This window comes from Cyclopterus lumpus, chromosome 6 (genome assembly GCF_009769545.1).
Source record: "Cyclopterus lumpus isolate fCycLum1 chromosome 6, fCycLum1.pri, whole genome shotgun sequence".
Taxonomy (NCBI): Eukaryota; Metazoa; Chordata; class Actinopteri; order Perciformes; family Cyclopteridae; genus Cyclopterus; species Cyclopterus lumpus.
The window spans coordinates 26,788,798-26,815,175 of NC_046971.1; the positions used below are offsets into that span (position 1 = coordinate 26,788,798).

Sequence of the window (26,378 nt, forward strand, 5' to 3'; positions counted from 1 at the left end):
CATCTATTGCTTCTGTCCATCCGGGGAGAGGGATCCTCCTCTGTTGCTCTCCTGAAGGTTTCTTCCCTTTTTTCCCTGTCAAAGGTTATTTTTGGGGAGTTTTTCCTGATCCGATGTGAGGTCAAAGGTCAGGGATGTCGTATGTGTACAGATTGTAAAGCCCTCTGAGGGGAGTTTGTAATTTGGGATTTTGGGCTCTACAAAATAAAGTGAGTTGAATTGTCTCTGCCATGGCGTCTCGCCTTGGTTGTAAAAATACCAAGATGGCTGCCAAAATCAAAGATGGCGACAGCAAGAGTGCTGAAGTCGAGGCTTCAAAGCCACAGGCCACAGACCAATGGGTGAGGTCACGATGACTACTTCTTTTACAGTCTGTGGTAAGTACCTGTGTGTATCCGCACGTTTATGTGGGTTTATGAGATTTACTGGACGAGGAAACATTTCGGAAGATTCTGTTTGGTTCAAGTCATATGTTACTTTTATGGTTTCTGTCCGGCCCCTCCACTATGATTGGACTGCTGGGTAAAAAGTGACAAGAACAACCGCAGTGTTTACCCAAAGTCAACATCTCTTCCTTTCTCAAAACGTGCAGCAGAATAGACGCTCAACGCCTCGTGATGCTGCCGGCCTCCGTAGCACAGCATCCTTTTTAGTAGAGGTATACAGACCAAACATCAGCCTCCAATACGACAGACTGCTGCTTCTCACACACACACACACACACACACACACACACCAAGACTACCGCACCGGTGTTTACATCTCAGATCCTATTAGCTCAGTTGTCAGACGGCGCCCAATCGACTGTGACCACATCAACGGTGCCCACTCAGCTGTGGTGACATCATTACCTCGCGGGCAGAGGAAACGACACATGGAGCTAAACAGCCGCGCAGCTCAGCAGAGGCACGCGAGCAGCGCATGAAGCATATGTTGCACTTTATGGACAAACACAGCCGCTCCAGTGGGTAATAACGTGTGTACTGTGGAGCTGGTTAATGCAACGGCATTTGTCCTTGCTGTGCGGACAATCATGACAATGCAATACAATTTCAACATGTGTCACACAGGCTTTTAAACAATAAAATGCAGAGTTTTTATACGGTAATTACAATCAGTCTATTCACAATGATTCAATAAGATCCAGCTGAGCGACTAGGCACAAAAAAAACTAAATGCACACCTCAGTTTGACCCAAACCAGCACAGGCAAACTCAAGTACACAAAATTCACACATCGCACGCTCTCGCAAGGATATGAGTGAGAAAGTCATCAAACTGCAGCAGATCCACTTGTTGTATAATTTGATTCCCACCTTTACTTCTTTCCTACACACACACTCTCACTCTCACACACACACACAGACTTCAGTTACAATAGCAGCACAGTGTGATTTGCGTTGTAAATGCATGCATCAGGCCAACACAATGAAAAGCAACGAGAGTAATTGTGTAAAGTTGATATCTTTTTGACGTTCACACACACACACACACTTAAAGAGGCGGAGCCACACCCTACTGTAACAGGAGAAATACAGAGTGCACAGACCTCGTTTTGCACATCCACTATTCCTTTCCCAGCCTTCTCGCCACATGTTTTAGCCCCGCCCACGGGAGGATGCGAGCGCATTGGACAGATAGAGAGGAATGACAAAAGACATCAGTGATGTGTCTGCTTTCGTTTGCAAAACAATAACGCTTTGCTGACCTGGCGAGCATCCCAGCGCACCTCGACCAAAGTAATGTGTCGAAAGAGTGCAGATGTGAGAAAAATATGAAGATGACCACAAAGACTGACGAGGGACACATCAGAAAAAGTGGCAATATGTGAGAGTGGATCGAAAGAATGTGGGAAGAAAAGAAGTAGAAGAGGGAGAAGAAAGGGATGAAAGAAATAATGACATCAGAGGCGAGTGGAGGGATAAAGAGAGACCAATGGAAAAAAGGAGTGAATTAGATGGAATTAAACAATAATAGTGTGTATTCAGGTGAGCACAAACCCCCACCCCCCACGCTGTCACAGCTCACTGGGAGATTGAGCGTCTGTCTGAAAATCAATAGGAGCCATTCAGCTCCACTTTAGATCCACGCATCAATCACCACGGTGAGGGAGGAGTGCTGTGTGTGTGTGTGTGTGTGTGTGAGTGTGAGTGTGAGTGTGAGTGTGTGAGTGAGTGAGTGTGTATGTGTGTGTCTGTGTGAGTGTGTGAGTGAGTGAGTGTGTGTGTGTGTGTGTGTCTGTGTGAGTGAGTGTGTGTGTGAGTGAGTGAGTGAGTGAGTGAGTGTGTGAGTGAGTGAGTGTGTGTGAGTGTGTGTGTGTGTGTGTGTGTGTGAGTGTGTGTGTGAGTGAGTGAGTGAGTGTCTGTGTGAGTGAGTGTGTGTGTGTGTGTGTGCGTGTGTGTGTGTGAGTGTGTGAGTGTGCGTGAGTGTGTGTGTGTGAGAGAGTGTGTGTGTGTGTTTTATCAAAGCCACCGGTGGTCACGTCTCATATCTCTTGCTTCACACACGTAAACCCTCAAAGTGTGAACATGATTCCCTCTAATCTGTGGAACTCTGTCTCCTCTACAGTAAAACTCACTTTCATGTCTCTTTCTCAAACAAATGGTTTCAACAATTATAACAAATCCCATCAAATATTTAGTTTAGTTTTATTCTTCAGGTGATAATATTTGTATTTATTGTTGCACTAGTATTTGTTTAAATAATGTTCATGCTACATGTGAACATTTTGCCAGATTTGTCAGTAACCTGTAAGCCTCACTCTCTTGGGCTAAATCTAAATCTAGCCGCGAGTCTAAGCCAAAGTCAATGTCCTCCCGCTGGATTACCTCCTGTGCCCCCTTTGACCCAGGGGGGCCGTGTCACGGGGGCCCTGGGACAGGCTTGGACCCGGGGGGGGCGTGTCACGGGGCCCCTGGGACAGGTTTGGACCCAGGGGGGCCGTGTCACGGGGCCCCTGGGACAGGCTTGGACCCAGGGGGGCCGTGTCACGGGGCCCCTGGGACAGGCTTGTCCCAGGGGGGCCGTGACACGGCGCCCCTGGGACAAGCTTTGTCTTACTTGTGAGACTTGTGGTCCAGGCCGACGTGGCTGATGAGTCTCTGGCTGTAGAGGGTCTTCACGTCTTTGGTCACGGACAGCAGACTGTGGCAGAACTTTACTCCCATCTCCTGCAGCTCCCTGGTTCCCATTTGCAGGCCCTACACACACACACACACACAGTTGAAAGGAATTGTGTCTCATCCAAGCTTGCATTCATGTTGTTTAAATAAATGCATCCGACACGGCACCACACAGCATTTCTGCTGGATTTGTTGATTTATTTGATATTTATTCATTCTGTATCAATTTAATTATATGAAATTATATTAACACCTCCCTCTCAACCGGCTGTTTCCCCAACTCTCTGAAGGAGGCAAGAGTCAACCCTCTCCTGAAGAAACCCACTCTCGACCCATCTGAAGTCAACAACTACAGACCTGTCTCTCTCCTTCCCTTCCTCTCCAAAACTCTAGAGCGAGCTATCTTTAACCAAGTCTCCTCCTTTCTTCACTGTAACAACCTTCTAGACCCCCACCAGTCTAGATTCAAGACAGGCCACTCAACAGAGACTGCCCTCCTTGCTGTCTCTGAGCAGCTTCACACTGCTAGAGCAGCCTCTCTCTCCTCTGTCCTCATCCTTCTAGACCTTTCCGCTGCCTTTGACACAGTGAACCACCAGATCCTCTTGTCCTCCCTCCAGGACCTGGTATCTCAGGCACCGCGCTCTCACTCTTCTCATCCTACCTCACCGACCGCTCTTACCGGGTAACCTGGAGAGGATCTGTGTCTGAGCCTTGTCCTCTGACTACTGGGGTCCCTCAGGGCTCAGTCCTTGGTCCTCTTCTCTTCTCTCTGTACACCAACTCTCTTGGCTCTGTCATTCGCTCGCATGGCTTCACCTACCACAGCTATGCTGACGACACCCAACCGATCCTCTCGTTTCCCCAATCTGAAGCACGGGTAGCAGCACGAATCTCTGCCTGTCTGACCGACATCTCTCAGTGGATGTCCGCACACCACCTGAAAATTAACCCGGACAAGACTGAACTTCTCCTCCTTCCAGGAAAAGTCTCTCCCACCCACGACCTAACTATTAACTTCAACAACTCAGTGCTGGTTCCGACTCCGACTGCCAGGAACCTCGGAGTGACGCTCGACAGTCAACTCTCCCTGACTGCCAACATTGCCGCAATAACACGCTCCTGTAGGTACATGCTGTACAACATCAGGAGAATCCGACCCCTTCTCACTCAGAAGGCGGCACAGGTTCTGGTCCAGGCTCTGGTCATCTCACGGCTGGACTATTGCAACTCCCTCTTGGCAGGTCTTCCTGCTAATGCCATTCGACCTCTACAGCTCATCCAGAATGCAGCTGCTCGACTGGTCTTCAACCGACCGAAATTTACCCACACTACTCCGCTCCTCCGCGACCTTCACTGGTTACCGGTGGCCGCCCGCATCCGCTACAAAACATTGGTACTTGCGTACCGTGCTGCGAACAGATCGGGTCCAGTCTACATCCAGGACATGGTCAAACCGTACACCCCAGCCCGTTCACTTCGCTCGGCTTCTGCCAATCTGCTTGTAGCTCCTTCACTTCGAGCTAAATCACGACTGTTTGCTGTGCTGGCTCCTCATTGGTGGAACGAGCTCCCCATTGACATCAGGACAGCAGAAAGTATCTACATCTTCCGGCGCAAACTAAAAACAAATCTCTTTCGACTATACCTTGAATAGGTAGCACTTAAATGCCGTAGTAGCACTTAAATGTCCCTTACCGATAGCACTTCAGTAGCACTTAAATGGCACTTACGGATAGTACTTTGTAGTTTAACTTTATTGAAGAAATTGTACTTGCTTGATTCTTGTTGTTCTGAGTTTGGACTCACGGTTTAATGCACTTATTGTAAGTCGCTTGTATGTAATGTAATGTAATGAAAGGGTTCATTATTAATTGGCACCATGACTGATTCCAGATGAATTTGTCACCTTCAACTACTTTCCGTTTACTTCGGGTCAGACTTGGAGATTCATGGGAAAAATAAACTTGTTTCCCAGAGTCTCTCCACACCAGAGCCACGACTCGTTGACTTTACCTTCCTCTCTCTCTCTCTCTCTCTCTCTCTCTCTCTCTCTCTCTCCCCCCCCCACTGGAGTCACGCAGCTCAATAGTCTGCACGACAACGAGCGCATGAGGAACAGTGTGTGTGTGAGAAAGAGCAGTGGAGGTTTACATGTGCAGCAGTAACAGAGATCCCGCCTGCTCGCTGTGTCCCCTTATTTTACGTTTAAAGATAAATTTGAGTTTTTTTTAGATCGAGATATGAGTGGTAAAATCCCAATATAGGAGACGTGGGTTTCACTCAGAGGGAGGAGCAAATGACCTAAAAACACCTGTCACTTCAGTCCAGGGCCTTGTGCCTTTATTCGCTCCTTTCTTCAAGGTGAAAATGTATTTTTGAAAGAGTTGATGATTACATAACTGTTTACTGGCTTGAAGTCGTCGTGACTCTGAAAGGAGACGGCTGACAGGATGAGGCACAATCGATTGAGTCAGAGCTGAGCGGAGAAAAACTCAAACTAAATAAGAATTCAGTGAGCTCCATATCCAGACGAGTCTCACAGTGCGTGTGATGAGAGTAAACATCTCAGAGTGCAAACAAGTAAAGAAATAACTTTTGAAACAAATCAATATCTCAAGACATACGGCATGGGTTTGCCTCTCTATCCATTGAACAGGACATTGTCTCATACTTTACACTCTGTATCAGGCGTCACACATGCTTAAACTAATCAATATTCATTATTGATATTAAATTCAAAAGGGTAACTCAGTGAAATTACTCTGTGTGACTGCTCAACTTCTTTTAGCACATTCTTTTACTAAAAATATTTATTAGCACTTTTTCTTTTACAAGAAATACATTTAATTCACTAATGTCTACACGTCTCATTACTTAGTAAATAATCCATAGAGGACAGTAAAGCATCTTACGTTGAAGTAATTAGTAAGTGCATGCAGTTTAAATGTTACACAAACTGTTATGTAATTGTTTAATAGCTTTAAAAGTATGATTATCTCCCTGCTTTTTATTGATTATCCTTAGATTGTAGTGACAAAGTGGGATACACATTTGTTGATTCATAAATAGCTCTTTATCGTTGATGTTGTATCGATGGCTTTGCCCCAACTGGGATTCAAACCTGTGTCTAGTGTAAGGAAACTGAGCTGGATGAGAGAAGTTTTCAGCACCGAGCACGGCGTTAATAATGCTGCAATTTCATTGGCTGTCAAAGAATTCCATGTCGCTGTGACTGGCCTCCACAACAGGTTAAATAAACACAGACTTTCAGCCAATAGATTACTGTTCCTGTCAACGCAGACTTATTTAAGCTTAAACTAACTGCAGTTATGTAACAATCATACTGGTTTTAACCCAGTCCGCAATCTATTCTGAAACCAAACCAAGATCTTAGCTTTAGTAAGTAAACTTAAAAAGTAAATAAACATTACCTAAGAGAGACACCATGAATATAGCGAGCAGAGAGGGTGTGTTTCCTCTGAATAGACTACGTGTTGGAGCACTATAGGCCCAACATCAGTCATAAAGGAAGAGGTTGATGATACACAGATAACATCTTCTTCAACCATTTTGCTTCTTTTTCCCCACTCATAACTCGCGCCTTGAACGTGCCTTCATCAGCAGCCTGCCGGTAATTACTCGGTGCATTCGCACTTACACTATAAAGTGCTGAAGGCTCTTTATAGCTCTGGTTTTATGAACTCTATAAATAAAGGTTAGAGCTGGTGACTGCAGGCTGAATGATCAGCTCGGGACTTAATTACACTCTGAAAGATAGAGAGAGACTTCAACCGGCACGATGATGTCTGTGTGTGACCCACTAAAGCAAGGGTGGGCAAACTACGGCCGGAACCGCTGGAAAGAGATCACTGTAATGTACCGCATACCGCTGGAAAGAAATGATCGTAATGTACCGCATACCGCTGGAAAGCGATCACCGTAATGTACCGCATACCACTGGAAAGCGATCACCGTAATGTACCGCATATCGCTGGAAAGCGATCACCGTAATGTACCGCATACCGCTGGAAAGAGATGACCGTAATGTACCGCATATCGCTGGAATGAGATGACTGTAATGTACCGCATACCGCTGGAAAGCGATCACCGTAATGTACCGCATACCGCTGGAAAGCGATCACCGTAATGTACCGCCTACCGATGGAAAGAGATGACCGTAATGTACCGCATACCGCTGGAAAGCGATCACCGTAATGTACCGCCTACCGTTGGAAAGAGATCACCGTAATGTAACCCATACCGTTGGAAAGAGATCACCGTAATGTACCGCATATCGCTGGAAAGCGATCACCGTAATGTACCACATACCGCTGGAAAGCGATCACCGTAATGTACGGCATACCACTGGAAAGTGATCACCGTAATGTAAGACATACCGCTGGAAAGCGCTCACCGTAATGTACCGCATACCACTGGAAAGCGATCACCGTAATGTACCACATACCGCTGGAAAATGATCACCGTAATGTACCGCATACCGTTGGAAAGAGATCACTGTAATTTACCGCATACCGCTGGAAAGCGATGACCATAATGTACCACATACCGCTGGAAAGCGATCACCGTAATGTACCGCATACCGCTGGAAAGCGATCACCATAATGTACCACATACCGCTGGAAAGCGATCACCGTAATGTACCACATATCGCTCGAAAGAGATCACCGTAATGTACCGCATACCACTGGAAAGAGATCACCGTAATGTACCGCATACCGCTGGAAAGAGATCACCGTAATGTACCGCATATCGTTGGAAAGAGATGACCGTAATGTACCGCATACCGCTGGAAAGCGATCACCGTAATGTACCGCATACCGTTGGAAAGAGATGACCGTAAAGTACCGCATACCGTTGGAAAGAGATGACCGTAATGTACCGCATACTGATGGAAAGTGATCACCGTAATGTACCGCATACTGCTGGAAAGCGATCACCGTAATGTACCGCATATCGCTGGAAAGCGATCACCGTAATGTACCGCATACCGCTGGAAAGCGATCACCGTAATGTACCGCATACCACTGGAAAGCGATCACCGTAATGTACCGCCTACCGTTGGAAAGAGATCACCGTAATGTAACGCATACCGTTGGAAAGAGATGACCGTAATGTACCGCATACCGCTGGAAAGCGATCACCGTAATGTACCGCATATCGCTGGAAAGCGATCACCGTAATGTACCGCATACCGCTGGAAAGCAATCACCGTAATGTACCGCATACCACTTGAAAGTGATCACCGTAATGTACGACATACCGCTGGAAAGCGATCACCGTAATGTACCGCATACCGCTGGAAAGCGATCACCGTAATGTACCGCATACCGCTGGAAAGCGATCACCGTAATTTACCGGATACCGCTGGAAAGCGATGACCGTAATGTACCACATACCGCTGGAAAGCGATCAACGTAATGTACCTCCTACCGTTGGAAAGAGATGACCGTAATGTACCGCATATTGCTGGAAAGCGATCACCATAATGTACAGCATACCGCTAAAAAGCGATCACCGTAATGTACCGCATTCCGCTGGAAAGCGATCACCGTAATGTACCGCATACCGCTGGAAAGCGATCACCGTAATGTACCGCCTACCGTTGGAAAGAGATGAACGTAATGTACCGCATACCGCTGGAAAGCGATCAGCGTAATGTTCCGCATACTGCTGGAAAGCGATCACCGTAATGTACCGCATATCGCTGGAAAGCGATCACCGTAATGTACCACATACCGCTGGAAAGCGTTCACCGTAATGTACCGCATATCTCTGGAAAGTGATCACCGTAATGTACCGCATAACGCTGGAAAGCGATCACCGTAATGTACCACATACCGCTGGAAAGCGATCACCGTAATGTACCGCATACCGCTGGAAAGCGATCACCGTAATGTACGGCATATCGCTGGAAAGCGATCACCGTAATGTACGGCATATCGCTGGAAAGCGATCACCGTAATACACCTCATACCGCTGGAAAGAGATGACCGTAATGTACCGCATACCGCTGGAAAGCGATCACCGTAATGTACCACCTACCGTTGGAAAGAGATGACGTAATGTACCGCATACCGCTGGAAAGCGATCACCGTAATGTACCGCATACCGTTGGAAAGCGATAACCATAATGTACCGCCTACCGCTGGAAAGCGATCACCGTAATGTACCGCATATTGCTGAGAAGCGATCACCATAATGTACAGCATACTGCTAAAAAGCGATCACTGTAATGTACCGCATTCCGCTGGAAAGTGATCACCGTAATGTACCGCATATCGCTGAAAAGAGATCACCGTAATGTACCACATATCGCTGGAAAGAGATCACCGTAATGTACCGCATACCACTGGAAAGTGATCACCATAATTTACCGCATATCGCTGGAAAGAGATCACCGTAATGTACCGCCTACCGCTGGAAAGAGATCACCGTAATGTACCGCATACCGTTGGAAAGCGATCACCGTAATGTACCGCATACCGTTGGAAAGAGATCATCGTAATGTACCGCCTACCACTGGAAAGAGATCACCGTAATGTACCGCATACCGTTGGAAAGCGATCACCGTAATGTACCGCATACCGCTGGAAAGAGATCACCGTAATGTACCGCATACCGTTGGAAAGAGATGACCGAAATGTACCGCATACCGCTGGAAAGCGATCACCGTAATGAACCGCATACCATTGGAAAGAGATGACCGTAATGTACCGCATACCGCTGGAAAGCGATCACCGTAATGTACCGCCTACCGTTGGAAAGAGATCAGCGTTATGTACCGCATACCGCTGGAAAGCGATCACCGTAATGTACCGCATACTGCTGGAAAGCGATCACCGTAATGTACCGCATATCGCTGGAGAGCGATCACCGTAATGTACCACATACCGCTGGAAAGCGATCACCGTAATGTACCACATACCGCTGGAAAGCGATCACCGTAATGTACCGCATACTGCTGGAAAGCGATCACCGTAATGTACCGCATATCGCTGGAAAGCGATCACCGTAATGTACCACATACCGCTGGAAAGCGATCACCGTAATGTACCGCCTACCGTTGGAAAGAGATCACCGTAATGTACGCCATACCGCTGGAAAGCGATAACCGTAATGTACCGCATATCGCTGGAAAGCGATGACCGTAATGTACCACATACCGCTGGAAAGCGATCACCGTAATGTACCGCATACCGCTGGAAAGCGATCACCGTAATGTACCACATACCGCTGGAAAGTGATCACCGTAATGTACCGCATATCGTTGGAAAGAGATCACCGTAATTTACCGCATACCGCTGGAAAGCGATGACCGTAATGTACCCCATACCGCTGGAAAGCGAACACCGTAATGTACCGCATACCGCTGGAAAGCGATCACCATAATGTACCGCATACCGCTGGAAAGCGATCACCGTAATGTACCGCATATTGCTGGAAGTCGATCACCACAATGTACAGCATATCGCTAAAAAGCGATCACCGTAATGTACCGCATTCCGCTGGAAAGCTATCACCGTAATGTAACGCAAAACCGCTGGAAAGCGATCACCGTAACGTACCGCATAACGCTCGAAAGAGATCACCGTAATGTACCGCATATCGCTGGAAAGCGACCACCGAAACGTACCGCATACCGCTCGAAAGAGATCACCGTAATGTACCGCATACCGCTGGAAAGAGATCACCGTAATGTACCGCATACCGGTGGAAAGAGATGACCGTGATGTACCGCATACCGCTGGAAAGCGATCACCGTAATGAACCGCATACCGTTGGAAAGAGATGACCGTAATGTACCGCATACCGCTGGAAAGCGATCACCGTAATGTACCACCTACCGTTGGAAAGAGATCAGCGTAATGTAACGCATACCGTTGGAAAGAGATCAGCGTAATGTAACGCATACCGTTGGAAAGAGATGACCGTAATGTACCGCATACCGCTGGAAAGCGATCACCGTAATGTACCGCATACTGCTGGAAAGCGATCACCGTAATGTACCGCACATCGCTGGAAAGCGATCACCGTAATGTACCACATACCGCTGGAAAGCGATCACCGTAATGTACCGCCTACCGTTGGAAAGAGATCACCGTAATGTACGACATACCGCTGGAAAGCGATCACCGTAATGTACCGCATATCGCTGGAAAGCGATCACCGTAATGTACCACATACCGCTGGAAAGCGATCACCGTAATGTACCGCATACCGCTGGAAAGCGATCACCGTAATGTACCACATACCGCTGGAAAGTGATCACCGTAATGTACCGCATACCGTTGGAAAGAGATCACCGTAATTTACCGCATATAGCTGGAAAGCGATGACCGTAATGTACACCATATCGCTGGAAAGCGAACACCGTAATGTACCGCCTACCGTAATGTACCGCATACCGCTGGAAAGCAATCACCATAATGTACCGCATACCGCTGGAAAGCGATCACCATAATGTACCGCATACCGCTGGAAAGCGATCACCGTAATGTACCGCATATTGCTGGAAAGCGATCACCATAATGTACAGCATACCGCTAAAAAGCGATCACCGTAATGTACCGCATTCCGCTGGAAAGCTATCACCGTAATGTACCGCATACCGCTGGAAAGCGATCACCGTAACGTACCGCATACCGCTCGAAAGAGATCACCGTAATGTACCACATTATTATCATAGGGGGCTCCCAATAATTTGGCGTAGTGGTGAGTTTTATGCACTTTATGCCGGTCGTATCATTTTATTACGTCATATTTATCGCCCACACTGTGAAGGCCGGTCCGTGACAATATTGTCTGACACGAAACTGGTCCGTGGCTCAAAAAAGGTTGGGGACTGCTGGTCTGCAGTATAAACCAACAAAGAAGTCCCAAAAATATCTTCTCTTCAACTGGTACCTTTTGGGCCGAGATACGTGACTATCACTTTGCTGTCCAGAATAATGGTCTGTATGATATTCAATGAAAACCTACTCCTTATTTTTCTTGCCCTTTTCCTACAAGTCAGGCGACACATGTCCATTTTAGCTCGTTTCATGAACACAGTCTTTTCTAAATAAACTTCTGTCTTCACAGGAAACAACTTTGTTGGTTTGAGGCAACAAAACTACCTGGTTTGGGAGAAGATTGTCGAGGGCCGTTACTGAAGTACGCAAGTTGCGTGATAAATAAATCAAGGTTAACTTCCCGTGTCCCATCTTCCTGAACGTGATATCATAGCAACGCCTCAAGCGGATTTTCTCAAATGTGGCTCAAACTTTGACCTGGACTCAATGATAGACAGAATAGATTAGGGAAGGCAAAATACACCTCAAGGGAGTTTAAAACAAGTCTTTTCTTTGACCGATTTCACACAATCACTTGCACACATACCTTATATATTCCCTGGTCGCAGCCATTGTGAGTACTCTCCATGGTGTAACTTCTCAGCACTCCCATTTCCCTCCAGACGACCACCCGGGCCGTGGAAGAGCGTGACTTCTCCACCTATTCAAAGAAGGATTCGTGCTTTTCCTGTTACATTATTTGTCTGGGGAGTTTGTAAATAAATGAGTAATGCAGGGGAATTAATAAAGCCATTTATAATATCAATAATATATATATATATATATATATATATATATATATATATATATATATATATATATATATTATTTTTGTGATTTTTATTACCAAATAGTTGCAGCTGTTGAAAGAAAAGGCCGGTGCAAGACGATCCAAGGTCTTCGGAATGGTCTAAGAAAGAAAGAAAGAAAGAGAGAATGCCATTGAGAACCACCTGGCTCTTGTTTAAGAGTTGTACCTACAATCAACTACTGGGAACCCTTTATGGCCTGCTTGCTTGTTTGTTTGTTTGTTTGTTTGTTTGTTTGTTTGTGTGTGTGTGTGTGTGTGTGTGTGTGTGTGTATTACCCTATATCCCGGGTCCTCTTTTAATCCCACGGTGTTAACCGCAGAGCCAGACTGCCAGAGAGTCTCTTTCACACTGCAGCCGTACAGGAAGACATTCTTCTTCCTCGAGTGGCCGTGGTAGTCACAGAACACCTGGAGGAGGAACAGGTCTTTGCATTAAGCACGAAGCAGCATTGAAGACGCGTGACAAGCATCTGAAACGGGTGAACCATGTCGGATGATCTGACGGGATACTTTGTCTGGATTTATTCCGTGATGTGGATAATGGTGCCTGCTGTCGTAAAATCTTTGCATCTTTGAAGATTGATCTCCAAACCTGATGAATGATGGTCAAAAATCGACTTCCAAGTTCTGTACTTTCTCATAGTGTGTGACTCTTAATTGTTTAACTTGTATTCTTGTATCTATCTTTTAAGTTTAAGTGGGGTTTAATTCAATTTTGTGTGTCGGGTTGACATCATTTTGATCTTAAATTGTTCTGATTCATACCATTCTTTAAAAGGATGCAATGCATAAGATCTGGCCACATGTTTCAAACACATAGGGGGAAGGATAACCACTTTTACACCTTTTTAACCCTCGGGGGAAGCTCTACTTCTTGGTCCTCTCATGTTGGACTGCAAATGGCAACCCGGCCGCTACCGTCCTGCACTAGTGCTTCTTACAAGCAGGCTAATTTATTGAATCCTCTCAAGGAACATTCTAGACGGATCCTACACATTGCACCAGTATTCAAAGCTGGCAAGAGACTCCAGTTCTGGCCAAGTTTGCATGAATTTAGTTCCAGTTCTAACTTGGGTGTCTGTCATGCTAATTATTTATGACTGTTTTCTGGTGGTTAAAGTTTGGTTAAGTAACTAAACCTCTTTTCTGTAATTCTGTACTTTTTGATTGCATGTTGTTGTTTCTCAGGATGAAAATAATGCTGATGGAAAGTCACTTAGGATCCTTTCTCGCGGAGGACACACTATCAAACACGTCCATGTGACGAAGCATCGGTCAGCGCAAGTGACGTAGATTTAGATAGCGAAAAACACTTTTATACCATTCAGTGCTTCTGAGGAACAAGCTGGAGCACACAGGGTGGACCACCACAACACAGCATAGACAAATGCTCACAGCATCTTGACCGCACTGAACAGACTGGGTAAGAAGGCCAGCTGTGTCCTGGGTTGCCCACTTGATCCAGTGGAAGTGGTGGGAGAGAGGAGAATGATTGTGAAGGCCACAAATAAGGTAGGATAAGATCAGCAGGCATCCCACTGTCTGGTAGGGTTTATTAAGGTATGTACGATTAGCCTTTTGTACTAGCAACATTTTGTTTTTGTGTGTGCTGCAGTTATATGTAAGAAGTGTTAGTTGCAGGTTGATATAATATATCTGACTGCTTTTTATGTAAGTATAAAGTATATGCATCTGTTTCATTCAAACGACGAGCCAGCCTTACTCCATTCCTGGAGACAGCTGATGCTAGACGGCCCTTCCTCCTCTGCGTCGGGAGAAATCAAAAGGTTCTTGATCATTGTGGACCAGAAAGCTATCCAATGTAGAGCTCAGAGACCAGTGGCTGCTTTTGATGTGCTATTCAAAGCTCACTATGTCTTCAGCCTCTTATGACAAAGCTCTTTCCAGTTTCTACACTTTCATTCAAGCCAGAGTTTCCAACATCAATGTTGGAAACGCAAATGAAAGCCGACGAGTCAAAGAACTGAGAGCACGACGACTGCGAGAGCTTTAAAATATCACCAGTTCACCAAGGACAGAGCACAACTATACCACCTGTTCACCAAGGTCAGAGCACAACTATACCACCTGTTCACAAAGGACAGAGCACAACTATACCACCTGTTCACCAAGGTCAGAGCACAACTATACAACCTGTTCACAAAGGACAGAGCACAACTATACCACCTGTTTACCAATGTCAGAGCACAACTATACCACCTGTTCACCAAGGTCAGAGCACAACTATACCACCTGTTTACCAAGGTCAGAGCACAACTATACCACCTGTTTACCAAGGTCAGAGCACAACTATACCACCTGTTTACCAAGGTCGGAGCACAACTATACCACCTGTTTACCAAGGTCAGAGCACAACTATACCACCTGTTTACCAAGGTCAGAGCACAACTATACCACCTGTTTACCAAGGTCAGAGCACAACTATACCACCTGTTCACCAAGGTCAGAGCACAACTATACCACCTGTTCACCAAGGTCAGAGAACAACTATACCACCTGTTTACCAAGGTCAGAGCACAACTATACCACCTGTTTACCAAGGTCAGAGCACAACTATACCACCTGTTTACCAAGGTCGGAGCACAACTATACCACCTGTTCACAAAGGACAGAGCACAACTATACCACCTGTTTACCAAGGTCAGAGCACAACTATACCACCTGTTTACCAAGGTCGGAGCACAACTATACCACCTGTTCACCAAGGTCAGAGCACAACTATACCACCTGTTCACAAAGGACAGAGCACAACTATACCACCTGTTCACCAAAGTCAGAGCACAACTATACCACCTGTTCACAAAGGACAGAGCACAACTATACCACCTGTTCACCAAGGTCAGAGCACAACTATACCACCTGTTCACAAAGGACAGAGCACAACTATACCACCTGTTTACCAAGGTCAGAGCACAACTATACCACCTGTTCACAAAGGACAGAGCACAACTATACCACCTGTTCACCAAGGTCAGAGCACAACTATACCACCTGTTCACCAAGGTCAGAGCACAACTTTACCACCTGTTCACAAAGGACAGAGCACAACTATACCACCTGTTTACCAAGGTCAGAGCACAACTATACCACCTGTTTACCAAGGTCGGAGCACAACTATACCACCTGTTCACCAAGGTCAGAGCACAACTATACCACCTGTTCACAAAGGACAGAGCACAACTATACCACCTGTTCACCAAGGTCAGAGCACAACTATACCACCTGTTCACAAAGGACAGAGCACAACTATACCACCTGTTCACCAAGGTCAGAGCACAACTATACCACCTGTTCACAAAGGTCAGAGCACAACTATACCACCTGTTTACCAATGTCAGAGCACAACTATACCACCTGTTCACCAAGGTCAATAGCACAACTATACCACCTGTACAAACAACTGTAAAGAAAAACTAACAATGCTTGGTGGTGGTTAACACTAAATTACTAAATTACTGTCCAGGTTCACACCAAAAAGAGTTAGGTTAACCCGCTGTGGTGTGGAGCCATATAGACTCTTCGAAAGTGTTGAAATCAATTCTGACAGTGTTAATGTGGCTATGCTGCTTTTGCTGTGCACCAACTGTCGGCGGTTAATTGACAAAACAACCTTCTCGCTATAATTTGGAGCAATTAAATAAGCCAATCAAGGTCAATTCATTATAGGTATTTCTCATTAAAGTCTGATTACATTACATTTCAGTTTCAGGAGAAAAAAATCCATAAAAAAAATCCGCTCACAACGCACACACATGCTCACACCTTTCGTCTTTGTGTTTGGCTGAATAATGGGCTGCAGCTATTGCAAGAGGGAAATTGAAACTATCAAGCATTACATTTGCTGTTAATTAGTTTCCCATTGATTTGGGAAATGTATTCAAATTGTTCCATGCTGCAGCTAGAATCTCATTCATTCTGTGAATTAAAAATAAAAAAAGGAAATCTTCAGAAATTCACTGTTACTTTTTTCAGGAATGAGATGTTCCACAGGGTCAAGCCTTCGTTCACACAGACAGTTCCAACACTCTCTATCACACACACACACACACACACACACACACACACACATACAAAACTACAATATGTCATTTTTTACATTTCTACATATTAAACTCAAGACCATCTTGGGATCGCAAAAATTATGCTAAATTTGGACATGGGTATAAAGTGGTTGCGGACAAAGGCTATTGCGGGGACAAAAGTCTGTCCAAAGACAGACAGACATATAAACACCTGATGAAGTACTGAAAATCGCGTCTGTCATCGTTCCCCAAACCATATATAAAAGCCATATATACAAAGTCTCAAAGGGGGCATGGTAACATTCTGGAGAGATTTCCAAAGCAAACTCAGTGGAGAACTCAACGGGCCACAACATCCAGAGACATCGCGCTCACGGGTGTACTGTAAAGAAGAGCATGTGCATCTCACCAGTGGAGTCCGTCCGATACTGTTGAGGTAGTAGAGCAAGCCCTTGGTGTGGTAGATGGTTGGACTGAGCACAGGGTCGGGTTTACACCACTGACGATTCAGGTCCTCGCTGTTCAGATCACAGCGATTCCTGAAGAGAGACACAGCAATAGAGACCGGCAGGGCATTGAGACAGTGAGGGCCTCTGTTCAATGCATCCAGCTACACAGTATATTATGGTGTCGGTCATGTGACTAGTTGGTGTGCTTGCATAGCGTGCGTGACTTGTCTGGCTGAAGCGACGTAAAACGAAAGCAAATGGAAGATATTAATGACCAAATTAAGTTAGATTTTTCCATGCATCACTTCCTATTTATTAGGTTACATTTGACTCCAAAGCCCACAGCACCTCTATGTGCTCAACCCTTCAATAATGCTCAAGCAGCTCATGCTAGAAGTTAGTTTTGGATGTGTCGCTGGGCGGTTGGTTGGCCAACAAACACGAGCCAGAGCAGCTGTCGACTGGAAGCTTCTAATAACAGAGAAGGTAATGCCATGCAAGGTACAGTACACATGTAGTCTGTAGACTGACTTCCAACACTAGTGTTGTGCATAAGACTTATTATAATTAAAGTGAACTTTAAGCATAAAGCAACGAGAGGCTGTTTTTTACAGTGTTATTACAGCTAAGGGGCTTTGTAAAGCACGACGCAGAGCAGAGTAAACGAGAACATGCATTTGCAATTGGTGGACAGCTGATGTCAGCGTTCCCGAATGTGGATGCATTTATATACATACTGTCAGCATTATGCATTGGTCTGTGAGACCAGTCAGTCTCATGAGGAGCCTTTGCTCCACTTATTGAGGCCTTCTAAAAAAGTAGGTATCAAATAAGAGAGGATGCAGTTTATTTTTATGATAATAATAATAATAATAGGGTGAAATGTCTTCCTTCTGTTCCGTTGGGGGGCCAGAATCGTTATGGCATTTATTGGAGATGATAAACTGTGTTGGGCTGTCGGGCTCATCCTCTCAGACCAGAGGGCTGGCTGCGTTAGACATGCTGCTAATTCACCAACGCTTCAACGCACCACTGGTCACACAACATGAATCCAAGTAAAGTTGTCATTTATCTTGTGCTATTTATTTGCTTACCTAATGATCAAAGTCAGTACCAACCTAAATTGATCCGTACATGAGGGACATGGGTCTCGCTCTCTTTTCTCTCTCACGTGCACTTCAGAACACAATCGGAAACAATTTCAGTTATGTTTCGACGGTATGTCCAATTTCAGCATGCTTTGCGATCTTTTTTCAAAACCTATAGAAGCACCCGCTTAAGATTTCTGCATACATTGACAGTTGTACTCTGTGATTGTCTCTTGGTTGCGCTGCAAGGGGAGCCATGCAACAGGAGCATGCTCCACATCGCCCATTCTGCCTCAGTTGCCCTTTTATCCGTCACTAATTGAAATTGGCTTGTGGGGGTGCATAGCACTCAGCTGGGTAGATGGGTCATGGCTGTCCGTTGAGGGCTGTTGGGCCCTTAAATATCTGATAGTGATATATTTGGTGGATTCGACTCTTTTTTCATTTTTTCTTTAACTACACATGCACACTTCATATCATCCAACAACTAAGCACAATCAAGGGGTTTACTGAGTTGTCTCATGTCTTAAGCTATTATATTGTACTGTATTCAGAATCTTTGCCTTTGAACGAGTAAGGATTTTTGTACAGTTGTGATGTAATTTGACATCTTACTTAACTTAACTTAATACTTCTTAATGTGCCCCGGCTTATTTCCAGTTAGACTCTATGTGGATAACGTAAGCTTAAAAGACGTAAACATGGACCCAAGATGCTGCCAAACAACGCTGTTGAAACGCACTAAGAGACATGGGGTTGAAAACATGTATATTTTGACAGGTAATATGAGAAAAATAAAATGAGAAATTGAGCATTAAAGCATGTAAACATGTACAAAATCCAAATAGAAGTATGAACCTGGAAATTAGCATAATATGTCTCCTGTAAAAATAATGGTATGTACAGTAGTAGATTTGTATGCGTAATGTATAATTTAGTTAATTAGTTTCATACAATCATCCTAATTGTGATTTATGTTGAGAAATATGAGTGGACAGCAGCAGGAGGGTGAGCATGAGCAGTCTCTCAATGCCACAACCATTTGGTATCATCTTTATATTCCTTTCGTTAAATCTTTATTTAAACCTTGTTTGATACTTAACGCATATCCAGGATGTGCTTTTTGTAGTCCATCTTCAAAATATTGTAGTTTTACCACAGCAGATCCCACTGAATAACAATGGTTAGGAAAAGACATAATCAGGGAATTTGAATTTGAATCTTCGACTGGAGCCCAGGTTTCATTGGGAAATTCCCTTGTGGGTTTACTTCACCCCCATACAGTGCTTTAGTCCAATTGGGGTGGAGCCAGGAGGGTTGTTGGGAGCAGCATGCTGTGAGGCGCTGTTATTTCAGTATTTAGTTTCCTTCTTATTTGTTCCTGTTCATTGTTATAGCTGGTTAATAAAATGTATCACCTTGTTTGCACAGACTTATGCCCCCTTGGCCATTCTTCAATTGAATCTGTTGTTCCCACTCAAATCCAGGGCCAAACAGACACACTAAAATCCCTCATTCATGTAGAATTACTACGAGTGATGTAATAATACTAACAATAGCTTATCAATTATTGGATCTTTTTCTGTTAAAAGTTTCAGTTTATTTGATACATTAATATTTGGGGTGTATAAATGTCACACGCTTTTTTGATGGTTGGATTTATGGATTCATAGGATGTTTTGTGGTTCTGTCTGGGATGCTGGGGAAGATCAGCTGCTCAGCAGCTCAATCAAGTGAAGGTCAAACAGGTTCACCTCGTCATCTCCTCTTAGCATGCAGGGGCTGGGCGCTGTCGGGATGCCGGAAGATAAGTACGATTGTTCTGCAATAAAGGAAACTATAATATTTGGTTTCTGGATGTTTGCCCATGGATATATTTAATCAGCAGTAACTTAGAGATCTTATATTAATGGCGTGTTCATGTTTTGGATGCTTGCTCGATTTAGCAAGTATTAACAATGCTCTAAAATAGTTGGCTTTGAACTCTGCTTGTAAAGATAGTGGAGTAAAAATTAAATCCCATTGCTCATCGATTTGCCTGTTTGAATTGCCAGGAGTTTATTTTACCAACAAAAAGCACATAAAACATTCTATGTTCTTGAGCCCCAAAAAGCAACTCATGAACAACACAGGAAATTAAGATATTTTAGAACCTTAAAGGTAACGGGGCTAAAAATAAAAACATCATCCTGAGGATGGTGCTTTGGGATAGGTTAATGAGTCAAGGAAATCAATGGGCTTCATCCTCTTGGAAGCACACAAATTCCCTAAACACTGTCTTATTAATTTAGTAGCTAATTGACTTTTGGAGGGTGGAATCAGAGGAAACCTTTCATAGTTTCCAAAGATGTATTTATATTAATGAATGTCCAACCATTAGATTTAGAGAAATCTTTTCAGAAAATAAATTGTTGGACAAGGGATCATTGTTTTCCCTAATGTTAGTGTACTGAGTCATAATGTCCACAATAATATGTTACGTAACACAATAAAAGAATATTATTCACACATGTGGGGAGCTAACAACTCGTTCTCACTCCCAACTTGCTACTTACCGACACTTGTTCAGTGGCCCTTCGCTGCAAACAGTGACGCTCTACACAGCCCTCTAGCGTCAGTTTGAAACGTTTCAATTTCTTTTTTGATATTTTAAATTAAACAAACATTATGGTTTTTGGGCAAGTTTGTTACGTAGATAACTAGGCTGCATACCGCAAGTTTTGTTGTACGTCATTGAAATAAGTCAACGTTTGCTTTAGGTTTCACGCGGGACACAAACACCATTCTCCTGGGTGAAAGTCCTGTGTTTCTGGACTCAGCCAACCTCCTCCCTAATCTGATTGTATCACTCGTTATACTACACAGGAGTAAAGCGTACAGTAGAGCGTCAAAGTTTGATCACCCAGGTCATATTTGATGAGTCAGGAGTGAGAGGGCTACGATGGTTGACAAGAAACCAATGGGGAGACCACGGTGTGAGTACCCTTCCATAATAGGATCCCTGTAGATCCCCGTGCTCCACTACAGTGACAGTGATGAATGTATTTCAGAAGGGTGGAGACATGTGTGTGTGTGTGTGTGTGTATGTGTGGCCATGTTTCACCTGTCTTGTGGGGACATAAATCCAATTACACAGTCACATTGTACGGACTCACCTTTTTCATGTCCCCATAACATAATTCATAACGTTTTTGAAGCCTTGGTTAGGATTAGGATTGGGTTGGTAGCTGTTATTAACTCTTGACGAAATGAATGTAAATCGAAGTAATGTCCCCAAAAGTCATGAAAACACAATTGTGTGTGTGTGATGCGTCACAGAGCATCCTCAATGTTCCTCCTCAGAGAGTCTGACTTATCATGTGAAGCCGTATTCTGTTTGCATTTAAATTGTGTCTGTCTGTGTGTGTGTGTGTGTGTGTGTGTGCCAAATCCATCTTCTCTCTGAGGATGGAGTTTTGTGTCACATTACAGGAAGTCTCAATTCTAACATCCAGAGCCACAGGCCAGTGAGCACACTGCAGGTTCTAAATGGCAGACACAAAAGATGGGTGTGCAACAGATGTGTGCTTGCCCACTTACAAACGTATATTGTGTGTGTGTGTGTGTGTGTGTGTGATTAACCAAATCCAATTATCTCATTTGGTAGTCCGTCATCACAGCAGTGTGTGTCAGTCGGTGAGCTTAACTGAGCTAAGTGTGATCAATCAAAGCAAATAAGCTGTAAAGGCATTCCAGTGAGATATGTGAAGTTAAATTAACGACTTCCGCATAGGAGAGGAATAACCATGGTCATTAACCAATCAAATAACTGGTCCTGAAAGTGATACAGCATTCAGTTTGATTGTTTTCACAATGCTCCTTGCTTCGGCAGGGACGTTCCACTGACTCAGTCAACTTCAGGACTACTACATCGGTGTTGTTACCAACCCTTTGTTTTAAATGAAAGTGACACAGCAAAGTTTGGGCGATGCTCGTCACTTCTGGTTTGTATTTAAACACTCGTAAAAATGAGCAAAGGAAACTATAATTACTACAGCGAATTATTACCACGTTAAATATCAATCAAATAAACCCAGACATTCCCCTTATGCTGCGTTCACACAAAACGCGTTGCGAATGCAACGCTTTACTCGCGTGAGTTTACTCACCCGACAAGTTGGTTCATTCGCGCCTAAGAGGGGGCGTGGCTTATCTCTGTGTCTTTACTCCGTAGAAACCGTTATCATTTCCGTCATCCACCATGGAAGAAACAACCACTAGTTCTGCTTTAAACTTGTTGTGGATAATTTCCGTGTCCAGCGCTACTAGAGCAGCAGCAGCCAGGGGGGCGGAGCGTCTCAACACTGATTGGCTTTCGCAACTTCGCGTCAGCCGAATATTTCGCCAAAGTGCATTGACTTTGCATGGGATCTACTCGCCCCATGAGGAGACTGTTGTTTGTGTCCGATGTGAAGCCAAGTCAACGTTGACTTATTTTACCTGACTTTTTTCCAAACCACAATTTTCTTTCCTAAACCTAACCGAGTAAATAAAAAAATAAGTAAACCTACGTTGGGAGTTTATTTTGAAAAGATACAATCTTTTACAAAACTTAACCAATTAGTTGGGTTACATAAACCTCCGTAGTTTCATGTGAAGAAGGAAGTGTATTTTGAAAAGGCTGTATGCATGTTAGGAGCGGAAATGAACACGTGGAGTCACGTGAAAGATATCACACAAACCGTTGTATGAGGATACGTTGCATAGTTTGAAGCGTAGGGCCACTGCAAAAGCTGTTATGGCAGGTTGCTCTATTTGAATAAAGTTATAGGACCGGTTCCTGGGTCTTACCAGGTATGGTTTTGTTGTCTGTGTTCTGTTGGAACAGTTTAAGTTGGAGATGTGTTTATTCAGCTTTATCATTTATATTATGATGGAATACTGAAACAGTTCATTTTCATTAGTTATTTAACTGCCTAGCACTACAAAAAATGCTTATTGAAGATATTGAATGACACTTTATAAATGGAGCAACACATTGGGGTGTTGCACACAGTTTGCAATGGCAGTGGTCTGTATTTGGAGAAAGAAAACAGGAAAAAGAAAAGCTTCTTCAGAAGCAGTAGCTAATGAACAATAATTTGTTTGGGCAATTAAGGAATGTATGGATTAATTAATGTGTGTGGTCTTTACATCTGTAGTGGAAATTTCAAGAGGCAAACTTGCATTAAACTTGCATTCTCTCTCCTGACCACCAGGGGGCGACTCCTCTGGTTGTATAGAAGTCTATGCTTCATGTGTTAAAGCTGCATTCTCTCTCCTGACCACCAGGGGGCGACTCCTCTGGTTGTATAGAAGTCTATGCTTCATGTGTTAAAGCTGCATTCTCTCTCCTGACCACCAAGGGGCGACTCCTCTGGTTGTATAGAAGTCTATGCTTCATGTGTTAAAGCTGCATTCTCTCTCCTGACCACCAGGGGGTGACTCCTCTGGTTGTAGAGAAGTCTATGCTTCATGCGTTAAAGCTGCATTCTCTCTCCTGACCACCAGGGGGTGACTCCTCTGGTTGTATAGAAGTCTATGCGTCATGTGTTAAGGCTTCATTCTCTCTACTGACCACCAGGGGGTGACTCCTCTGGTTGTATAGAAGTCTATGCTTCATGTGTTGAAGCTGTATTCTCTCTACTGGCCACCAGGGGGCGACTCCTCTGGTTGTATAGAAGTCTATGCTTCATGTGTTAAAGCTGCATTCTTTCTACTGGCCACCAGGGGGCGACTCCTCTGGTTGTATAGAAGTATATGCTTCATGTGTTAAAGCTGCATTCTCTCTCCTGACCACCAGGGGGCGACTCCTCTGGTTGTATAGAAGTCTATATAAATGACTCTACTTCTCTTGATTTATTCCCTCAGTAAACATTGTTAACATTAGTTTTTGGTCTCAATCTCTAGTTTCAAGTCTTCTTCAATACAGCGTGATGTTCATTTAGTAAATTATGGTCATTTAGAGTCAAACAGACCATAAAGCAGGGGGCGCTTTAGGGCGGGGCTTACTGTGATTGACAAGTTGCTATCACGACGGTGTCCAGTCTGGGAGTGGTCCGTGTTTTTGTCTTACAGCTCCACCCTCTTGTGTCATTTCTGGTTGGAAAAAACAAAAAAGTTGCTGACTGACAAACATCTGGATGGCAACGGCAAATATGCCAAGCTCAAGGCTTTCAAAACCAAAGCACACAAACCAAGGAGTAGTATCTTTTTCCCATTTCCTGAAATAAATGTCTAATGTCTAATGGGGAAAAAAATCCCCAGAAGTTGGGCTCCAAGGCTTTATGGATTTCTCCTGGTACCAAGTTCCGTCTACTCTGTTTCTGTCTCGGGCTGAGTGTCTCTGCCTGCCGTCCATATTTCTTCTTAACTCTCTTTCCCTCTCTGTCTTGCACTAATCCCTTTCAACCTCTCTCTCTCTCTCTCTCTTTATCTAGGCCTCTCGTCCTGCGCCGTGGACTCCAAGCCACAGCTCTGTCCCTGGGCAGCAGACGCAGAGAGACACGGGGATCCAACACAGTTAAAAGTCTTTGTAAACTGTTATTTTCCACAACATTTGCTCCTCTCTGCCCGACACTGCAGCTGCCTGCCCTCGGGCGCCTGTGTGTGCTGCCAGATTATGTTCTATTCTGTAAGCTTTTAACACAAAACCTACAACTCGCATTCATTTGCCATTTAACTAAAAATACTTTGTTTATCCAGCCCTCATATGTTTGATTGGGCTCATCAATATCAAAATTAAATGTGACATTAGCCCGAAATAAATATATCGGCCAGAAATACAAGCATGTATATGTATTTATTTTTTTGTTTATGATGCACTTTATTGATGGCAGAGTTTAAAAAAAAAAAGTTGTTGCTGTTTATTTTGCAGGGATAATGCACACCAATCAACAGTAATACTGTAAGTCAGCCAGAAACAGCCAGAGACGCTAATTCATCTGCTGTCCCTAGACAGATCTTTGAAGGCATCCTCAAATTACAAAATGTCAAATGAATGAAATAATTAAATAAAGATTCATTGATAAACAGACAGTAGTGTATAGACAAAACGCATACAACAAAAAATACCTACAGTATGAGCACTTATATAACACAGTTCGGATAATGCTGAGAGAAATACAAATACAGTTAACTTGTGAAAATGAGTGAATGAATATAACTTCTTGAATACTATGCAGGAATGTAATATTCATAAAGGGCTACCGACCAGAGTGGGCTTGAAGAGGAGGGTTTAGGATGGTCACGATACCAACATTCTAACTTCGATACGATACCTGCTATAAATATCCCGATACCCGATACTTACGATATGATACCAGAATTCGATACGATACCACAAATACGATACTGGTATATTGATCTATAATAGTAATAAATAAAACATCTGTATGGTTCCCTTTTTACCAGCTTGCTCCTGCCCAGCTTTTTGAACACTGAACAAATGGCATTAATTTTAGTATTAGCCTAGAGCAAGATATTAATGAGAACTATATGGTGCCATCACAGCATTGATAATACACGGCTATGTAGGCCTTTTGTCGTCATCTGACCAGATGACTACATAGTTCCTTCCATAAGTATGAGCAACTGTAGAGTTCATATTTTATCTTAATTCATGGAATAATTATTTTTCCTTGACTAAAATAAAAATGACTTAGCTGAAGATCCACCAGCATGTAGCCATTTTGCATCAATTGTGTTTCATTTAGTACACGTGTGTGCATTGTGACCTTATGATCATATAGACTGGTCGTCAAAGGCTAAAGGCTACTCGTGTTAGGCTGTATGTGGGTGAGCTTAAGGTGTGCATCATGTTTATAATCACATTTGATTACCTGTCGTTCATTGAACTCTTTGAAAAGTTCGGGGTGTCTGTCTGAAAGGTGCTTTAATGTTTGACGTGTTGCTCCTTGGTCTGAGTGGCTTTGAAACACTGTCTGCAATGTAGCCAAAGTACAAAAAGCCGATTACGGTCAGTAAAAGCTCT

The 26,378-nt window shown here is 44.0% G+C and overlaps 1 protein-coding gene across 1 annotated transcript in view; it reads right to left on the reverse strand.

Moving 5' to 3' along the window:
• Positions 1 to 2,823: 2,823 nt before the first annotated feature.
• LOC117732329 (cytosolic carboxypeptidase 4) overlaps positions 2,824 to 26,378 on the reverse strand; it is a 186,852-nt gene continuing 163,297 nt past the window's right edge. The window contains exons 23-28 of the mRNA XM_034535221.1: positions 17,240 to 17,369; positions 13,064 to 13,195; positions 12,824 to 12,886; positions 12,524 to 12,637; positions 3,060 to 3,199; positions 2,824 to 2,965 (exon numbers count right to left, since the gene is read on the reverse strand). Coding sequence (XP_034391112.1) covers positions 2,824 to 2,965; positions 3,060 to 3,199; positions 12,524 to 12,637; positions 12,824 to 12,886; positions 13,064 to 13,195; positions 17,240 to 17,369 — 721 coding nt within the window. The remainder of the gene's footprint in view (positions 2,966 to 3,059; positions 3,200 to 12,523; positions 12,638 to 12,823; positions 12,887 to 13,063; positions 13,196 to 17,239; positions 17,370 to 26,378) is intronic.